This window comes from Balaenoptera musculus, chromosome 8 (assembly GCF_009873245.2).
Source record: "Balaenoptera musculus isolate JJ_BM4_2016_0621 chromosome 8, mBalMus1.pri.v3, whole genome shotgun sequence".
Lineage (NCBI taxonomy): Eukaryota > Metazoa > Chordata > Mammalia > Artiodactyla > Balaenopteridae > Balaenoptera > Balaenoptera musculus.
This window is the reverse complement of record NC_045792.1, coordinates 533,965-549,638: the sequence shown is the minus strand read 5'-3', so window position 1 is coordinate 549,638 and position 15,674 is coordinate 533,965. Positions and strand designations below refer to the sequence as shown.

General features: G+C 47.3%; 1 protein-coding gene across 2 annotated transcripts in view; it reads left to right on the top strand.

Annotated features, from left to right (window-relative positions):
* Positions 1-282: 282 nt before the first annotated feature.
* JAM3 (junctional adhesion molecule 3) overlaps positions 283-15,674 on the top strand; it is a 59,363-nt gene continuing 43,971 nt past the window's right edge. For both annotated transcript variants that reach the window (XM_036861719.1, XM_036861720.1), the window contains exon 1: positions 283-388. In XM_036861719.1, coding sequence (XP_036717614.1) covers positions 340-388 — 49 coding nt within the window. In that variant the 5' untranslated portion in view covers positions 283-339. The remainder of the gene's footprint in view (positions 389-15,674) is intronic.

Below are 15,674 nucleotides of genomic sequence, written 5' to 3'. Positions count from 1 at the left end.
TCCTTATTTGTAAAATAAGAAGCACTTCATGTCTCAAATTTTAATGGAGCGTTCCTTCCCGGATCTGTAGTGACGGATTCATTTTATAGATGTGGAAATTAACCCCGCCCACTCTTGAACGCGCTCCTTCACCTCCTTCCACCAAATTCTTTGAAAGAGACCCCGGGGTCCCGGTCCAGAGCATCCCTGCCTCCATAGCAACCAGACTCGTCTCGGGCTTCCCGTGCACCATGGCGACGGCGCGCCGCCGTGGTCGCTATGGTGACCGGGGCGGGCGCAGGGCCGCGGGCAGGGCGCCTGCGCCGGGAGCGGGCCCTCGGCCCCTCAGCTGCTCTCGACATGGCGCTGAGGCGGCGGCCCGCGCTCGCCCTGCTGCTGCTCCTGCGGGGTGAGTCCGCGGGCCTCTGCCGGGCGCGGCCGGAGGGGCCCGGGCGGAGTGGGGGGCGGGCGCGGGGGCGCGGGGGCCCGGGGGTGGGCGGTGCGGGGGGTCCTGGGTTCAGGGAGGGGAATCCCGGGGATGCGGGGGTCCGGTCCATGTACGGGGTCAGGGATGCGGGGGTCCCGGGGTCCGGGAGAGGCGGGGAGCGGCCCCGAAGGTGCGGGGGGCGCAGAGGTGCGGGTCCCGGGTCGGGGTAGGGGGTGCGGGCCGGGGAAGAGGTGCGGGCGTCGGGGGTCCCGGAGGTACGGAGTCCCGGGGGTCTGGGGGTCTGGGTGCAGGGCGTCCCGGGGTGCGGGGTCCGGCCCGGGGCCCGTGGCCCTGCGCTCCATCACTGCGCGAACAAAGCCGACCCGTTCCCGGTCCCCTTTGTCCCGCCGGCGCCCAGCCCTGCAGCCCGCCCTGGAGTGGCCCGGGGGCCGCCCGGACGGGGCCTTGGTCTGTCCTTCCTCCCCCCAGGCCCCCCCAGTCCCCGGCTGGAGGCCTCGGGCAGCCGGACGGCGGGACCACACGCTGGGGGCCGTGGGCGCGCGCTGGGCGCTCGAGACCGCGGTCCCACGTAGTCCTCAGAGCAGAGTCCAGAGAGAACACTGAGCCCGAAGTCTGCCCCCAGGAGCAAGGGACACTCAGACCCGGGGTCCCGAGCGCCGCACCAGCCTCGCCTGGGGCATCAGCAGTTCCCCCCCGTTCTCGAGTCGGTCTGTGGTCTGCTTAGTTGCCATCGTCATCCCATGATGTTTGCCAGAGTATATACAGCGAAGCCCCAAGTGACTGTTTGGGGGTGGGGTGGGCGTACTAGGAAAACAAAGGCTCCTGTGTTGGAGGCTCACTGGGGGGGTGGTCCTCAGGGGTGGCGTGAACAGTGAGGGTCCGGGCAGAAGCCGGGGAGCAGGGCTCTGTGGATGAGGGCGAAGTTCGGGAGTCGGACGTTGTCCCTATGCTGTGCTTGAAAGTGGTTTCCATAAACGTGTGGTTGGGAGAGATGAATGATCAAAGGCTAGCCAGGGGACAGGGGTGTCAGGAATGTCCCCATCCCGGCTTTGTTGGTCACACTGACACTGTCCTATTCAAGACTGGAACAACTCCCTATTGTTGAGAGATCTGTTCACATGAGAGTTTGCAGTTTTTATTGCAGGAAACATCGGCAGTTTAGTTCAGGAATGAGTTTCAAGTTGGTGGTTTGTTAGTGAAACTAGTGGATGCTAAGGCCTTCACATCCCCTTAACTTCTTATTTAAAAAACATTTTTTTAAATATAATTTAATTTTTTTTTTTTTTTTGGCCACACCGTGTGGCATACGAGATCTTAGTTCTCCCACTAGGGATGGAACCCTTCCCCCCTGCATTGGGAGCGGGGCTCTTGACCACTGGACCGCCAGGAAAGCCCCCATTAACTTCTTTTGGTCTCCTGGAGGGGCTACTTGTGTGCCTTTCTTAATGTTAAGGACTGGGATTCACCTGTAGAACATAGGAGGAATAATCACAGTTTTGCAAAATAGCACTAATGACAAAGAATAGAGGTGGTAGGATGTATTAATACACTTTGAAGGGATGTAGCTATCATTTTTAGTAGGGAGCTCTTTTCTATTATTTGCTTATGCTCTAAATATACAGTAATATCTTTTTTTTTTTTAATTTTTTTTATTTATTTATTTATGGCTGTGTTGGATCTTCGTTTCTGTGCGAGGGCTTTCTCTAGTTGCGGCAAGTGGGGGCCACTCTTCATTGCGGTGCGCGGACCTCTTATTATCGCGGCCTCTCTTGTTGCGGAGCACAGACTCCAGATGCGCAGGCTCAGTAATTGTGGCTCACGGGCCTAGTCGCTCCGTGGCATGTGGGATCTTCCCAGACCAGGGCTCGAACCCGTGTCCCCTGCATTGGCAGGCAGATTCTCAACCACTGCGCCACCAGGGAAGCCCTACAGTAATATCTCGAAAACTATTCCTTCACAGGGCATCACAGCTGTGTCTCTTTTATTTTCATGATTACACTTTTCAATTGCTATTATTTTTGCGTGTTCTCATTTAAAAAAAATCTGGTTCCTGATATAATAAAAACATTCTTTATTAGCTACTCTTTGCCAGGTTCTGTTATAAAAATTTAATATGTATTCATTTAATATGGATAACTCTAAGAGGTTGTTAGTATCATTTTGCCCATTTTGTGGACTAAGAAACAAGTACGGAGAGATTCAGTAACTTGCTCCGGGTGACATCCCATGTGTTTCAGATGCGGAAATCAACCATTTGTGTTAATCCATTTTTTTGGTTACTTGTATTATTCCGTTTGACGTGGAGTTCTTGTTATGGATCATTTTAACCAGATTATTAAATGTTCAACGCTGCGTGGTTTGTAGATAAAGTATTCTTTTGTTGAATTGGTGACAGGTGCAACTCCTCTTTGCAAATGTTATATACCACATGTCTTTTTTGAATGATTATGTGGTAATTATCGTTGGGTTTCCAAATCTTTTGATGTCCTAGAGAAGTGCTTCATTTAGAGTTAAAACAGTTACAGTTTGTATTCTTGGGATAAGACAATTTGTGTGTGAAAGTTTAGCAAAATCTGAAAATCATAATTTCCGGGAAATTTTTGAAAAAAATTATAAATTTTCCATTTGCATATGTTTGGACCTCTGAAACATTTTAAAATGACCTATTTTGTGTTGTTTTCAGTCTTTTGAATTAATTATATCTGACTGATATAAGCGTTATCAGACGTGCGTGTGCATGTGTGTGTTCAGAAAAACAAGGACCACCTGCCCAGAAGCATGCACTGCTTCAGATCAGCTGTTCATTCCTGAAAGGCCTGTTGAAGGCATTTGTTCTGAGTGCTTCAGGCTGGGGAGACTGAATGGGCAGCTATTAGAGATTCTTAATCACAAGTAATTGCAGCGTTACATACAGACAAAATGCTCACACACCCAACCCCAAGCTCTGGGAAACTTGCTCTTAAGGCAGCCTGGCTGGGTAGGCTTAAATCAATTCTTTTGAAAGAAACCAGATTTGTATTAATAGCCCACTTTTTGAGTTGGCCATATAATGTGACTGAAGAGGCTGTGGATTTAGTACAATCCAACCAGCAGCTGTTAGCGATGTAATATTAGCAAATTCCTTCTCCATAAATTCTTTGCATTTTTTCACAAGCGCAAGTGGAGTAAAACAAAGGAAAATTTGTGTGTGGATGAAGTTAGGGTGTATGGAGTCTGCTGAGTGATACCCTAGTCATGAAGCTGGATTCTCTTTAAGACAAGTTTATAATCAGGTGGTGAATGTGATGCCATTAGGGCTGAAACGGATTTCAGATCTCCTGTGTTTACCCTCTGGATGCTCACAGTATATGCAGATAGCTTCAGTGGAGTCTAAAGGGTTCCTGAAAGAAAGTTTTGGTAAGCACATTCTTTTACACCTAGTTTAGTAAGGACAGTATCCACTGTGGTTCTCTATGTGGAGATCTAAGGCCTTAATCAAGTTCTGCCATGTTCACGTTGTCTGCTTTGCCCAACTTAACCTCAGCTCACAGTGATCTTTACTGTCTCTAAAGCATGGCTTGTAGTTTGTAGTTCTGTTCAGTACAACAGACGTTTACTGAGTATCTGTAATATGTCCTTCATGCTACGGGTGCAGAAAGGAATAAGGCATCCCAAGCCCTTGAAGAGCCAGGATTATTGCATGCCGAATTATGTTGCACTTTAGTTGTTGGGTGTAAATGCATTTTATCTTCTCAGTGTTATTAAAAATTCATTGGGAACAGAGGCTGAATTTAATTTCTTTTGTATCTTTTCAGGGGCTATAGTAAATATTGTCTTTATCACTTGAAAGTCAGTTAACATTTCTTAAACACTTCCTATGCGTCCAAGCATCTTTTTATGTATATTATCTCCAACGACCCCAGGAACTTTTGGAAATTCTTGGTTTTTACTACAGTAAAAAACAGTTTTTGTGGAAGAACGAGAATGGTATTTCTTGATTTGGTTTACTTTAAACATCTTCTTTCTCTCATCTACTCTATGTAGTTTTATGAGGTTAAGAAGAAGAAAAAAACATGGGGAAATGCTTGTGAAGTCATTTAAGTAACACAGTCGTATACCATAGGATTCCCATTACACAAAACATCTTATCCTTAGAGGAAAAACATCTGGAAGATAGTGAACCAAAATGTTGATAGGTGCTGTCTTTGAGTAGCAGGTCTTATGGCTCATTTTTTTAAAAAATTTTATTATTTATTTATCTTGGCTGTGCTGTGCAGCACTTAGTTCCCCGAACAGGGATCGAACCCGTGCCCCCTGCAGTGGAAGCGCAGAGTCCTAACCACTGGACCACCAGGTCTTATGGCTGATTGTTTTCTACTTTTCTCTTGTTTTTCTGGCTGATTCTTTTGGTTTTTTCCCCCCAAGTTTTCTTTGATAAGGATTTTTTTTATATAATGAAAACAGTTGCATTTTTGGGGGCCTCCTAGACAAAATCGTGGAATTTTAGAATTGACACTTAGTAAGGATTTTCTTTTAAAGTGGGAAAACTTAGTTAAAAGTGATAGCATGTGATTGTGGCTTTTTCTAGCTCCTGAATTAATGTCAGCTGCAGTGCAAGAAGGACGGGCAGCCTTGAAGTTGGGTTTGATCACGCATCCTTTGTGACTCATTTGAGAGATTTGCTGTTACTGGCTCTTGGGTGGGGCAGCCAGGTGTGGCACCCTCAGCAAGTGCTTAGCTGGCAAACTGAAAGAGAGCTGATGAGAATACCTGCCTCTTCCTTTTTTTGAACAAACAAACGGAATCATCTGAGTAGCTGCTTTGGTCTGCCTTTTCGGCATCAGCCCGTGTTTACTGGACCCCTCGTTCGTGCCAGCCGGGCAGCTCCCGGGGGACTCTTTTCTTTGTCTTGGGTGATACAAATACCAGGTCAAATTGACTTCCTTGGGAAACAGACTCTGAAAGATGTTTCCTGAAGTAAGCCGACAGCTGAAGTTCCCTTATCACTTCTTACTGCCCACCAGGACTTCCTCGTGGGATGTCTTTCTCTAAGGAAAATATTTGACGTCTTTAGAATGAAGTGCAGCTGTCTGGAGGATTACAAGGAATGCAGCACATCCTAAGACAACTGCCTTTTCTTTCCTTTTTTCTTTTTTTTAAATTTGGTGCCATGTTTTTCCTCTAAAGTGTCTCTACCAGGGTGCTGGAGCTCAATCAGCCAATCCATCATTATTAGGCAAAAATCTCCGTTTTCATGGCAGTAGAGCTTTCCACGGGCAGAACAGGGACAGCTAGGATAAGCGCTTCCCCAGACCAGAAACATCGCACAGTTTAGGCAGTTAATGAACAGAGTAGCACTTTGGGTAAATGTTTTACGTGTTTAGAAGCGAGAGCACTTACTTTGGGCTGGCCTGGTAGAGGAAAATTTCAAGAAGCAGCTGGACTTTTGACAATAATTTGGTTGACTTAGTGCAGATTTTTGGGGAATGGATGTGTTAGGGACCAGTGAAGTGGAGGAAATACTGTGAGCAAAGGCGTGGCATTGGGAATGCATATGTTGTATTTTGGGACCAATGAGTTATCATAATGATAACTAATAACAGCTGCCAGTTATTGAAAGTCTGCGCCAGGCACTGCGGAGAGCGCTACGTAATGGGGGTCTTAGCCCATGTCAGCGGTCAGTCCCTATAGGGTTCACTTTGCAGGTGCTGAACCTGAGGCTCAGGCAGGTTAGTTACCTGGCTCAGGTCACAGCTGGTAAGTTGAGGAGCCAGATAGATGGTCATGGACCTTATTATGTAGGTTCTAGAAATTCATGTGGCAGTTTGAAGCAGGAAGTGATCTGATCAAATGATTTTAGATGTGTTGGACTGATATTATATTCAAGATGGTGGGAGAGGGAAGGTCAGTTAGGAAGCTTCTAGAATAGTTCACAGTCACTCCCTTTAGGGTAGGTCTCTCGATGTTGAATTCATTTTTGTTTATATCTGAAAATATATTTATTTTCATCTTGTTCTTGAAGTATAGATTTACTGGGTATGTAATTTTAGGTTGACAGTTATTTTGACTTGGAGCCTGGGCTCCATTACACGGATGCTTTCTGGTTTCCATCGTTCCTGTTGTGAAACCTGCAGTTACGTCATCAGCCTGTCTTTCTCCAGCTACTTTAAAGATCTTGTCTTCTCTTTGGCATTCTGAAATGTTACTATGTGTGTCTGGGGTGCATTTCTTTTTAATCTACTTGTTAACTTGTTATACTTTGTGTATCTGTGACTTTATATCTTTCTGGAGAATTCTCAGGTAGTGTGAGTTCAAATACTGCCCAGCTTCTATTTTCATAACTCTTTCCTTTTGGAACTCTGATTAGATATATTCAGTCTTCCATCTTCCAAGACTGTTAACCTTTCTGTTGTAATTTCATGGTCTTCTTTCTTTGTGCTGTTCTGGGTTATTTATTTAGTTTTGTTTTACAACTGTTTCCTTTGCCAGCCATGTCTAATCTGTTATTTAACCAATGTATGAAGTTTTTTTTTTTTAACCCATTATATTCATTTCTAAATGTTTACTTGGTTCCTTTTATAATCTGGTTTCTTTTGCCTGCTCATTTTTCACTCCTTTTTTATTTTATTTATTTATTTTTTAAAAATTAATTTATTTTATTTATTTATTTTTGGCTGCATTGGGTCTTCGTTGCTTCGCGCAGGCTTTCTCTAGTTGTGGCGAGCGGGGGCTACTCTTCGTTGTGGTGCGCAGGCTTCTCTTTGCGGTGGCTTCTCTTGTGGAGCACGGGCTCTAGGCGCATGGGCTTCAGTAGTTGTGGCTCGCGGGCTTCCGTAGTTGTGGCTCACAGGCTCTAGAGCACAGGCTCAGTAGTTGTGGTGCACAGGCTTAGTTGTTCCGCGGCATGTGGGATCTTCCCGGACCAGGGCTCGGACCTGTGTCCCCTGCATTGGCAGGCGGGTTCTCCACTGCGCCACCAGGGAAGCCCTTACTTTTTTATTTTTAAACATTTCACACACAGCTGTTTTGTATTCTGCATGTGAGACTTCAAATATCTGAAGTTCTTGGGGGTCTGAATCTAATGTTTGTTGTTTCTTATGACTCTTACTTGCAGTGACTTGTTTTTCTTTACTTGTAAATGGCGTTTGGTTGATCGCAATCTGTGCGGATCTGGGGACGTTTTTTGTGAGAGACGATGGTCATCTGGGATGGCTTTCAGGGCCTGGCAGTGTTTGGAAATCTCAGGCTCAGCTCTGCCTTCCTGCTGGCCCATTGGCACAGTCTCCCTAATGACCCTCAGGGTCATGCCCCACCCATCCTATTATCTTCTGGGTTCAGACTACAGCTATTTCACTTGCTGCGTTAAAGATCGCCCACTTCCCAAGAGCCCAGAGGTGCAGTAAAAACTACAGTTTGCTTGCGTGGGCTCTCCAAAGTTGGAGTGCCAAGGCCTTTTGGAGAAGCTAAGACACGGCTGGAGCTGGAAACAAGAACCTCGGCTGTACCTCACGTAAGCCCCCTTCTATATAACTTAAGGGTCACACACCTTCCTTTAAAAGTTTATATTCTGAAGGTAATGCTTTTGTTTTCATTTTTCAAGTATAAAACGAAATTAAAATATTGGCTCTGTTTTTTCGGAGCACATATGCACCCATGAAGGTCTGATAGGGTTGAGGGAAGGGGTTGAATGAGTCTTGCTAAGCATCACTGCTGTCAGGATGGGGCTGTCCTGTTATAAAGACATATATATACCCAACTGCACAGCCGTCATCCCTGTCCTTGGGTGGGTTTATCTGAAGAGCAGTGAGCATTGATCACTTGAGACACAGCAACTTAAAATTTGGAGAATTACTGCTGTCCCACACTCGACAGGTGTCTGGGACAGCAGATCCCCACTCTGCTGGTAACAGGACAGGTGAAGAATTCTCCAGATTTTCAGATTCAGATTCCTACTGGGTGAGGTGAGAGGGACCACCCATCCCAGGCTCTGCTGTCCGCTGCCTCCCAGATACTTTTCTGGGTGGAGGGGGGAGCACACGTGGGTGTCAGGAACTCTGGACCCACTTCCCAGCTTTGCACGTGATTCATTTTGGGACCTTGGGGAAATAATATTGGTTTTTTTTTTTTTTTTTTTTTAAAGTCTTTATTGAATTCATTACAATATTGCTTCTGTTTTATGTTTTGGTTTTTTGGCTGCAAGGCATGTGAGATCTTAACTCCCTGGACCAGGGATCGAACCCACACCCCCTGCATTGGAAGGCAAAGTCTTAACCACTGGACCACCAGGGAAGTCCCAATATTGGTTTTAATCCAAGTCGCTTGAAAGTAATTTAAGCAGCATTCCTCTTCCCCTACCACCAACACATTCACATTTCTTTCCCCTGTTAGATAACTCACAGTGTGAGTTTCAGATCCAAAGAAGTGGTTTTATGGGAATACAAGAGAATTTTTAACTGATTCGTTGAATTACTTTATTTGTTAATAAAAAGTGCGTTTGAAGGCTTTGAAAGCCCAGTTACAGAAATGTCTTCCTCTTCTGAAAGCTTGGAAGTTTCTAGAGCCGGGTGACCTTGGTTTGAAGCCCTCTTCTATTCCAAGAGGTTAGGAAATTACATCTTTCAGAACCTCAGGTTTTGTGTTTGTTTTGTTTTTTTAATCTGCTACAACCGTACTTACTATATCTAGTGTTTTAAGAGTTCCTGTGTTTGTTCACCAGGAAGAAAAAAATAGACCGCTATTTGGTTGGGTTGGTAATCTGTTGTTTGATATCTAGTGTCAGATATGGAGTTTTCACTCTGACCATATTTGGTCTCGCTTTTAAGTCCACTGCCGGTAGAGAACGTTAGCGGTGAATCTCTAGAGCAGTGGTTTAGTAAGAACAAATGTTTGTGTCTTTAATTCACCAGGTCCTGTTTCAGACCTTCATCTGTGGAGTAGTTTATGTCAGGAACACCGTGTAGATGATGGAAGTTATGGCCCTTTTTTCCAAATAGTACTTTCATGTACATATGTGGAAGTTTTATATACTACTTTGGGGGTTACAACCCCCAGAAGATCATTTATGACCTCAGGTTGAGAGGCCTTCTCAGGGGCCCAGGGGCCCTGGAGTGCGTGTCTTCTGAGGTAGATGCTGACTGCATGCAGAGCTCAGGACTGGTATACAAGCGTGTTATTTTATTATTCTGTTACTTCTTCTTTCCCTTAACTCCGTCCCAGCCTGACGCTTCTGTGAGGCTGTGTTATGGATGGTGAATGTCCGTGTGAAGCATCTGGTCGTAATTTGCGTACATTTCCAGTTTAGCTCGCTCTGTGGGTAGGTCAGAGGGAAGACTTTGATTTCAATGGAAAACAAAGTATGCATGTGGCTTCAGAGGTGCTTAATTCTGTGATTTCCGCAGTGCTCTGTCGCGTTAGCACAGCTCCAGCAGGTGCGCAGGGTGAAGCCCCAGGAAAAGCAGAGAAACCCTTGCTGGAGCTGCCTTTCCGTCTGCCTCGGTGTCCGTGTCTGTCTGTCTGTCTCTACCCTAGGCAATGGTGATGAGAGGACAGACCTAAAGGACGTCTCGTGACGTTGGATGAGGGATCTGGCCCTTGCTGAAGCCGGAACAGATACCCTCCCGGCGGCCCCATGGCTGACCCTGCTCCCCTGTCCCCCGTGTAGTTTCTGCTCCCCCGGGCATCCTCAGGCTGGTGACGTTCTCTGGGACGAGTTTGTTTTCGTGTTTTGTTCCCTCTTCCACTAACAGATCTGCTTTCTGTGCTGTCCTCAGCAGGTACGCTTTCTAGGTGCAGAGTAAATAAAACGTGTTAGGCCTTTGGTGCTTCTGTCCTTGTGCGAGCAGCGCCTTTCAGCTCCCAGTTTTGAAGCTACTTCTCACGAAACTTGGGGGAAGACTCTTTAACTGGCGCTCAGAGGCTCCAGTTTGGGGGTCCTGTCTCGGCTCTCCTGCCCTGCCCCTCAGGGCTGGGTTGTACAGTCCTGGGCTCCAGCAGGGGCGCTGCCTTCACGGGAGAATCGCCAGGTTTGGGCTTCGGGTGGCGGAGATGAGGCACTTTGGCGTCCACACCAGCCCTCTCTGTAGAGGAGTTGGGCTCTAGAGAAACGTAGCCTTTTCCTTTTCCTTTACAAGATAATGGCTATGTCGTAAAGAGAAAATTGACCCTAAGAGTGTATTCACTTAATTCAGTTTTGTCGGGGAAATCACACGATTTGGAGCATGGTCTTGGGCTCTGTAGAAGTGTTCCATCACTGTCTCCTGAATCACCCTTGTGTGTTGCCATTTCTGTTTTATTGTCATCGCCCATCTACCCCCATGCAGATCACCCTCTTTCTGTTCAGTTCCGCTCATTCCCCAGTACCACACACACTTCAACACACTTCTCTGTAAAGGCTTTTTTAGGTCTCTGGCCTGTAGCGATCTCTTCCTTTCTGAATTCCTGTTCATCAGGAAGAACGTAAGCTAGACCAAGGTTTGAATCTCAGCTCCACTGTAGGACTTGTCCAAGTCAATCTCCTTATCTATAAAAGAGCAGAAAAACGTATAACTCTGTAGGATTGTTTTGCAAACCAGTGACTATATTATAGTGTTCCTATCAAAGTTATCTATATGAGTGATAACAAAAATTACACTAATCGATATAGTAAAATTAAAATTAATTACATGAGTGCTTAGCAGAGGGCCTGGTATAGTAACAAGCTCTCAGTGCTGGGTTTTCGGGATTTACTGTCACTGCTAACTGTTGATGCTGCTGTTACTACTTTACTACAATTCATTGAATCCTCAGTTAATCAGAGGCAAATTGAAAATGAACCTTATCAAGCGTAGGCTTTTGGACTCCTCCATTACAAGGAGGCCCCTTCCAAGGCCCCAGGTTTCATCCTAGCAGTGTCCTCAGATTTGCAGAACTTAGACGCCTTAGCTATAATCAGGTAAGACTGTGCTCTTCTTCCCCTCTGCTGCCTTCGTGGCCTTGCACTGGCCCAGCAGAGGGAGGTGAGTGTCTGTTCTTAGTTGTGGTTTGGGAAAGGGGCAGGGGCTTCACTAGACATTTTAGATGGGGGCTGACACGTATTTCTATTCAAACAAATTACAACCTGGACAGATGAGAAACCAAGGCCTAATTTGTATGTTTCTTAATTGTTATTTTAAAGTAATTTCGAGTCAGAAGACCTGGTTTCTCCTTTGGTCTCTGATACTTTCAAGTTTTGAGGCTGTAATTGTCTCCTAATATATCCGAGCCCTCTTCTCTTTATCTATAGATAAATACCCACTTTACAGGACTCTTATGTGCATCAAGTGAGACTGTACGTGAAAGTGGTCCTGTACATTATAAAGTGCTGTGCGGATGTAAACAATATCATTCTTGGCTTTATTCCCCTTGGGTTCTAGAATTTCATTAGTCCTCTGGTTCTTTTTTTTTTTTTTTTTTTTTAATTTTTATTGGAGTATAGTTGATTAACAATGTTGTGTTAGTTTCTGCTGTACAGCAAAGTGAATCAGTTATACATATACATATATCCGTTCTTTTTTAGATTCTTATATAGGCCATTGCAGAGTATTGAGTAGAGCTCCCTGTGCTATACAGCAGGTCCTTATGAGTTATCTATTTTATATATAGTCCTCTGGTTGTTTAGGTTACAAACCTAATTTAGAGGAACTTTCTCATATTAAAGCTTCCCTGATGGCCTATTTTCATGGGATAGAAAGTTTTTACATTTATTTTTTCTGTGTAGGAAAGACATTTCATCTAAAGTACAGATTGGTGTCCTGATTTTTTCTTAGAAAAACAAAAATCCAGTTTTAAGTTTCAAGAGTAAAGAAGAAATTATCTGACATTCTTGGATTTAAAAAGTGGTTCAGTGATATTTGTAGAAAAGATTAGACCTCTTTTGCTTGGGGACATTTTCAGGCCTGCACTAGCAAACTTTGAATAATAAAAAGTTTCAGTGGAAATTCCAGCATATCTTTAAGTGGAGGAGCTGCCAATATAAATCAGTGTGTTTACATTAAAAATAAGCATCTTTTTAGATAAATAGCTATGAAGAACGGATGAGTTCAGGACAAGAAAATGTCACGTGAGTATATAGGCCTCAGTATCCACAGGAATCCCGTGTCCTGGGACCAGGGTGCCACATGATGGTGGGCGCCCTCAGCTGCAAGCGTGTCCAGAGGAAGTAGGGGAGAGGATGAAGGAAAGCCCTCAGGAACTCAGCAAGTCACATGCCTCTGTTTAGACCCAAGGGGCATGTAGTTTCCAAGAAGTGCTAAAACAGACCATGCATTAGGCATGGAGTCTGACCTCCCAGCTCTCCTGGGTTACGTTCATGCTCAGTTCAGGGCGTCAGCTGAAGAGCCGAGTCCTGCAATCCGCCTTGTTCCAGACCCGCGAGATAAGATGCGAAAAACCATTCCCTCTTCCTACGAAGGATGTTGGTGTTGGACTTCTGTGGAGGAGGGAACCGTCTTACAGGCCTGATTTCTCACTACCTGTCTGGTTACAGGAGACCTGGCTGCACCTTGGTTTACACTTGGTCTCAGCAAGTCCTTCAATCCTCTTTGTTAGCTTTATACCCAAAGAAGTAGTATCTACCCCTCAACTCAACAGACATGTAGGTTATAGAGCTTTAGAGCTGAAAGAGACTGTGAGACAGGGTTTCTCAAGCTCGGCGCTGTTGACGTTTTGGGCCGGTTAATCCTTTGTTTTGGGGGCGCGGCCCTGTGTGTTGTGGATGTTTAGCAGCACCCCTGGCCTCTCAGTGCCACTAGCAGCGCCCCCAGCTGTGACACCCAGAGACGACTCCAGGGGATTCCGGGTGACCCGGGTGGCAGGGTCTCTGCAGTGGAGACCCTCTGCTCTGACAGGCCCAGAGACGCGCAGTGCCCAGCTTGGGTCATGACTCCCGCCTGAGTGGGAGTGTGGAGCTACACCCACTTCCCAGTTTCCCCTACGTTAACGCGGAGTGGAAATACCTCCTAAAAACTATCTGCAGTTGCTGCTCTGCATTTCAGGGCGTTTTTGCACGTTGGATGGAGTCCTGGCTGGCCACCTGCTCCCTACCTCGTGTGTGGGAAACAGGGTGCTTAGCGACACCTTCACCTTAGATTAGTGGCATTCTCAACTCACACTGCTGGGGTCTCTTTCGGGCATCAGTGACAAGCTCAGTGTCTGTTGCAGAGACACCTCCTGGCCTGGGCTGGCCTTGAGCGGGGAGCAGGCTGACCTGTGGTTGTGAGTCAGCTCGGCAGGTTTTTTCCTCCTAGCGGAGAAGGAAGCCTTGTTAGGAACGCAGAATCCAAACTACAAAGAATTAAAAACAATTTAAAACTGTATTTTACTTTAAATAATACTTGTTATATTTCTGACCAAAGAATGTTTACTTCAGGTTTATGTTTTCTTGCTTTCTTTTTCTATTACAAGAGGCCACTTTAAAAATCCCCCAAATCATGGAAAGTCATTTTAAGGTGTGATCTTCAGGTTTTTAAATTTAAAACCTATTCTTAATTTTCCTCTTCCAGATCTGTGCCCTTCTTGGTGCTGTAAGATGGATACTGAGTTCATGCCGTTATTAAGGGCTCTAGCCCTTGAGTTCTTGAATATTTCATGCTTTCGCAATTGCGAGCACGGTTCATCTTTTCCGGTCATTTCCAGTCCGTGACAAACCTGTCCACTTTGTGGGGTGCACGGGAAACATCCCCCTTGAGCTTCGCCACTTCATTCCCCAAACCTCAGGGTCCCCCACCCCCTGGGTCCAGTCCGTATTTATTGAGTGACTGCTGTATGCACAGGGCATCGTGATGAGGCGTGGCCAAGGCCGTGTCCCTCCCCCCGGGAGGAGACCGCGCTGGCCGCTCCTTCCTCGCCCTGTGGGCCTCTGCCTGCCTGCAAACGCGGAGGCTGCAGTGTAGACTGCGGTGTAGACGGCTGTTGTCTAAGGAGAGAGCCAGAAAGTTCACCTTCAGAGAGGAAGGCTCAGCGCTTTCAAGCTAACAAAAGCTTCCGTTGGAAAGAGGTGTGTTATTGAAGCAAGCTAGTTCTTACAAAAAGCACAATAACCGAAGCCAGATAAAACCCAGTAGAAGGTTCACGTGAGATATTCGGAATTTGCAAAATTAGCTTTAATGAGCCGAGAAAGGTGCGAACTGTTTCTTCCAGGGCAAGATCTGCTTTTCCCGGGCATGTAAAGCCAGAACCAGTGGTCCCTGAGCCGAAAGGCTCCCAGGCCGCGTTCCCTGTGCAGTGGGTCAGTGTCACCTGTCACCGGTGGGAAGCCTTCCGCTGCATCCATCACCCCAGGGCGCCGTCAGGGCCCTCAGCTGACGACTGGCTGTGAATTAGACCAACAGCACTGCCTTCTCTTGTGTTTTCAGGCCTGATTTTTATGGTCTTCTGAAGAGCCAGCGCCGCCCCCCTCCTCCGACCTCCTGCAGAGTCTTCTCGGGGTTGGGGGGCCGGTTACAGCAGCACCGGCCTGGCGGGCGCCGAGGCCGCTCCTGGTCTAGAGGTTGTTTTCCTCACCCCCGCCCTCTACGTGGTGGAGGGTCCGGTGCACGCGGTGAAACATGATGCAACCGGCCGGGTGAACTGTCCCCAAGCTTCTGCTTCCATTAGGAGAGGGCTTTGAGGTGACCCCCTGTCCCCCTTTTTTAGTGCCTTTCTCTGGACCTTCCGTGGAATGACCACTTCTCTGATCCAGACGAGTTTCCGGGACTTAATTGCAAGACCCCGCGTTTCCCGAGGCATGGCTGCCCCCCACCACCGCCCCTGCCCCAGGCCGCCCAGGGCCCAGGGTCCACCCACACAGCCTTTCCTGATGAGGGGGGGGCGCGACGCAGGGGAAGCACCGTGCTTTTCAGGCCCAGATGACGAGGAAAATCCCTCAGGAAGCTGCACGTTGAACCGGGGGGGGGGGGGGCGGGTAGCAGGATGAAGAAACCTGTCATCAGGCTCCCGTGAGCTCTGAGACCACCTTGCGGTCCCGCTCTTCGCTGATGTGTCCCAGCTGGCGGTGAGCTGGTACTCCTTGGCGGCAGCATGCGTGGAACCGCACGCGGCAGGACAGCAGCCCGGGCGAGAGCGCACGTCTGGGGCCGCGCTGACCCTCTCCCCGCGGGGCCTCTCCGCAGGCCCGCCTCTCTGGGGGGCGGTCATCACAATGCTGCCTCGCGGGGCTGCCGGGAGGGCCGTGAGAGCCCAGAGCCTGCAGGGGCCGGTGCTTGGCACGCAGGCGTGCTCCTGAGGACGTCGGTGCGCGTGCGTGTGTGCGAGA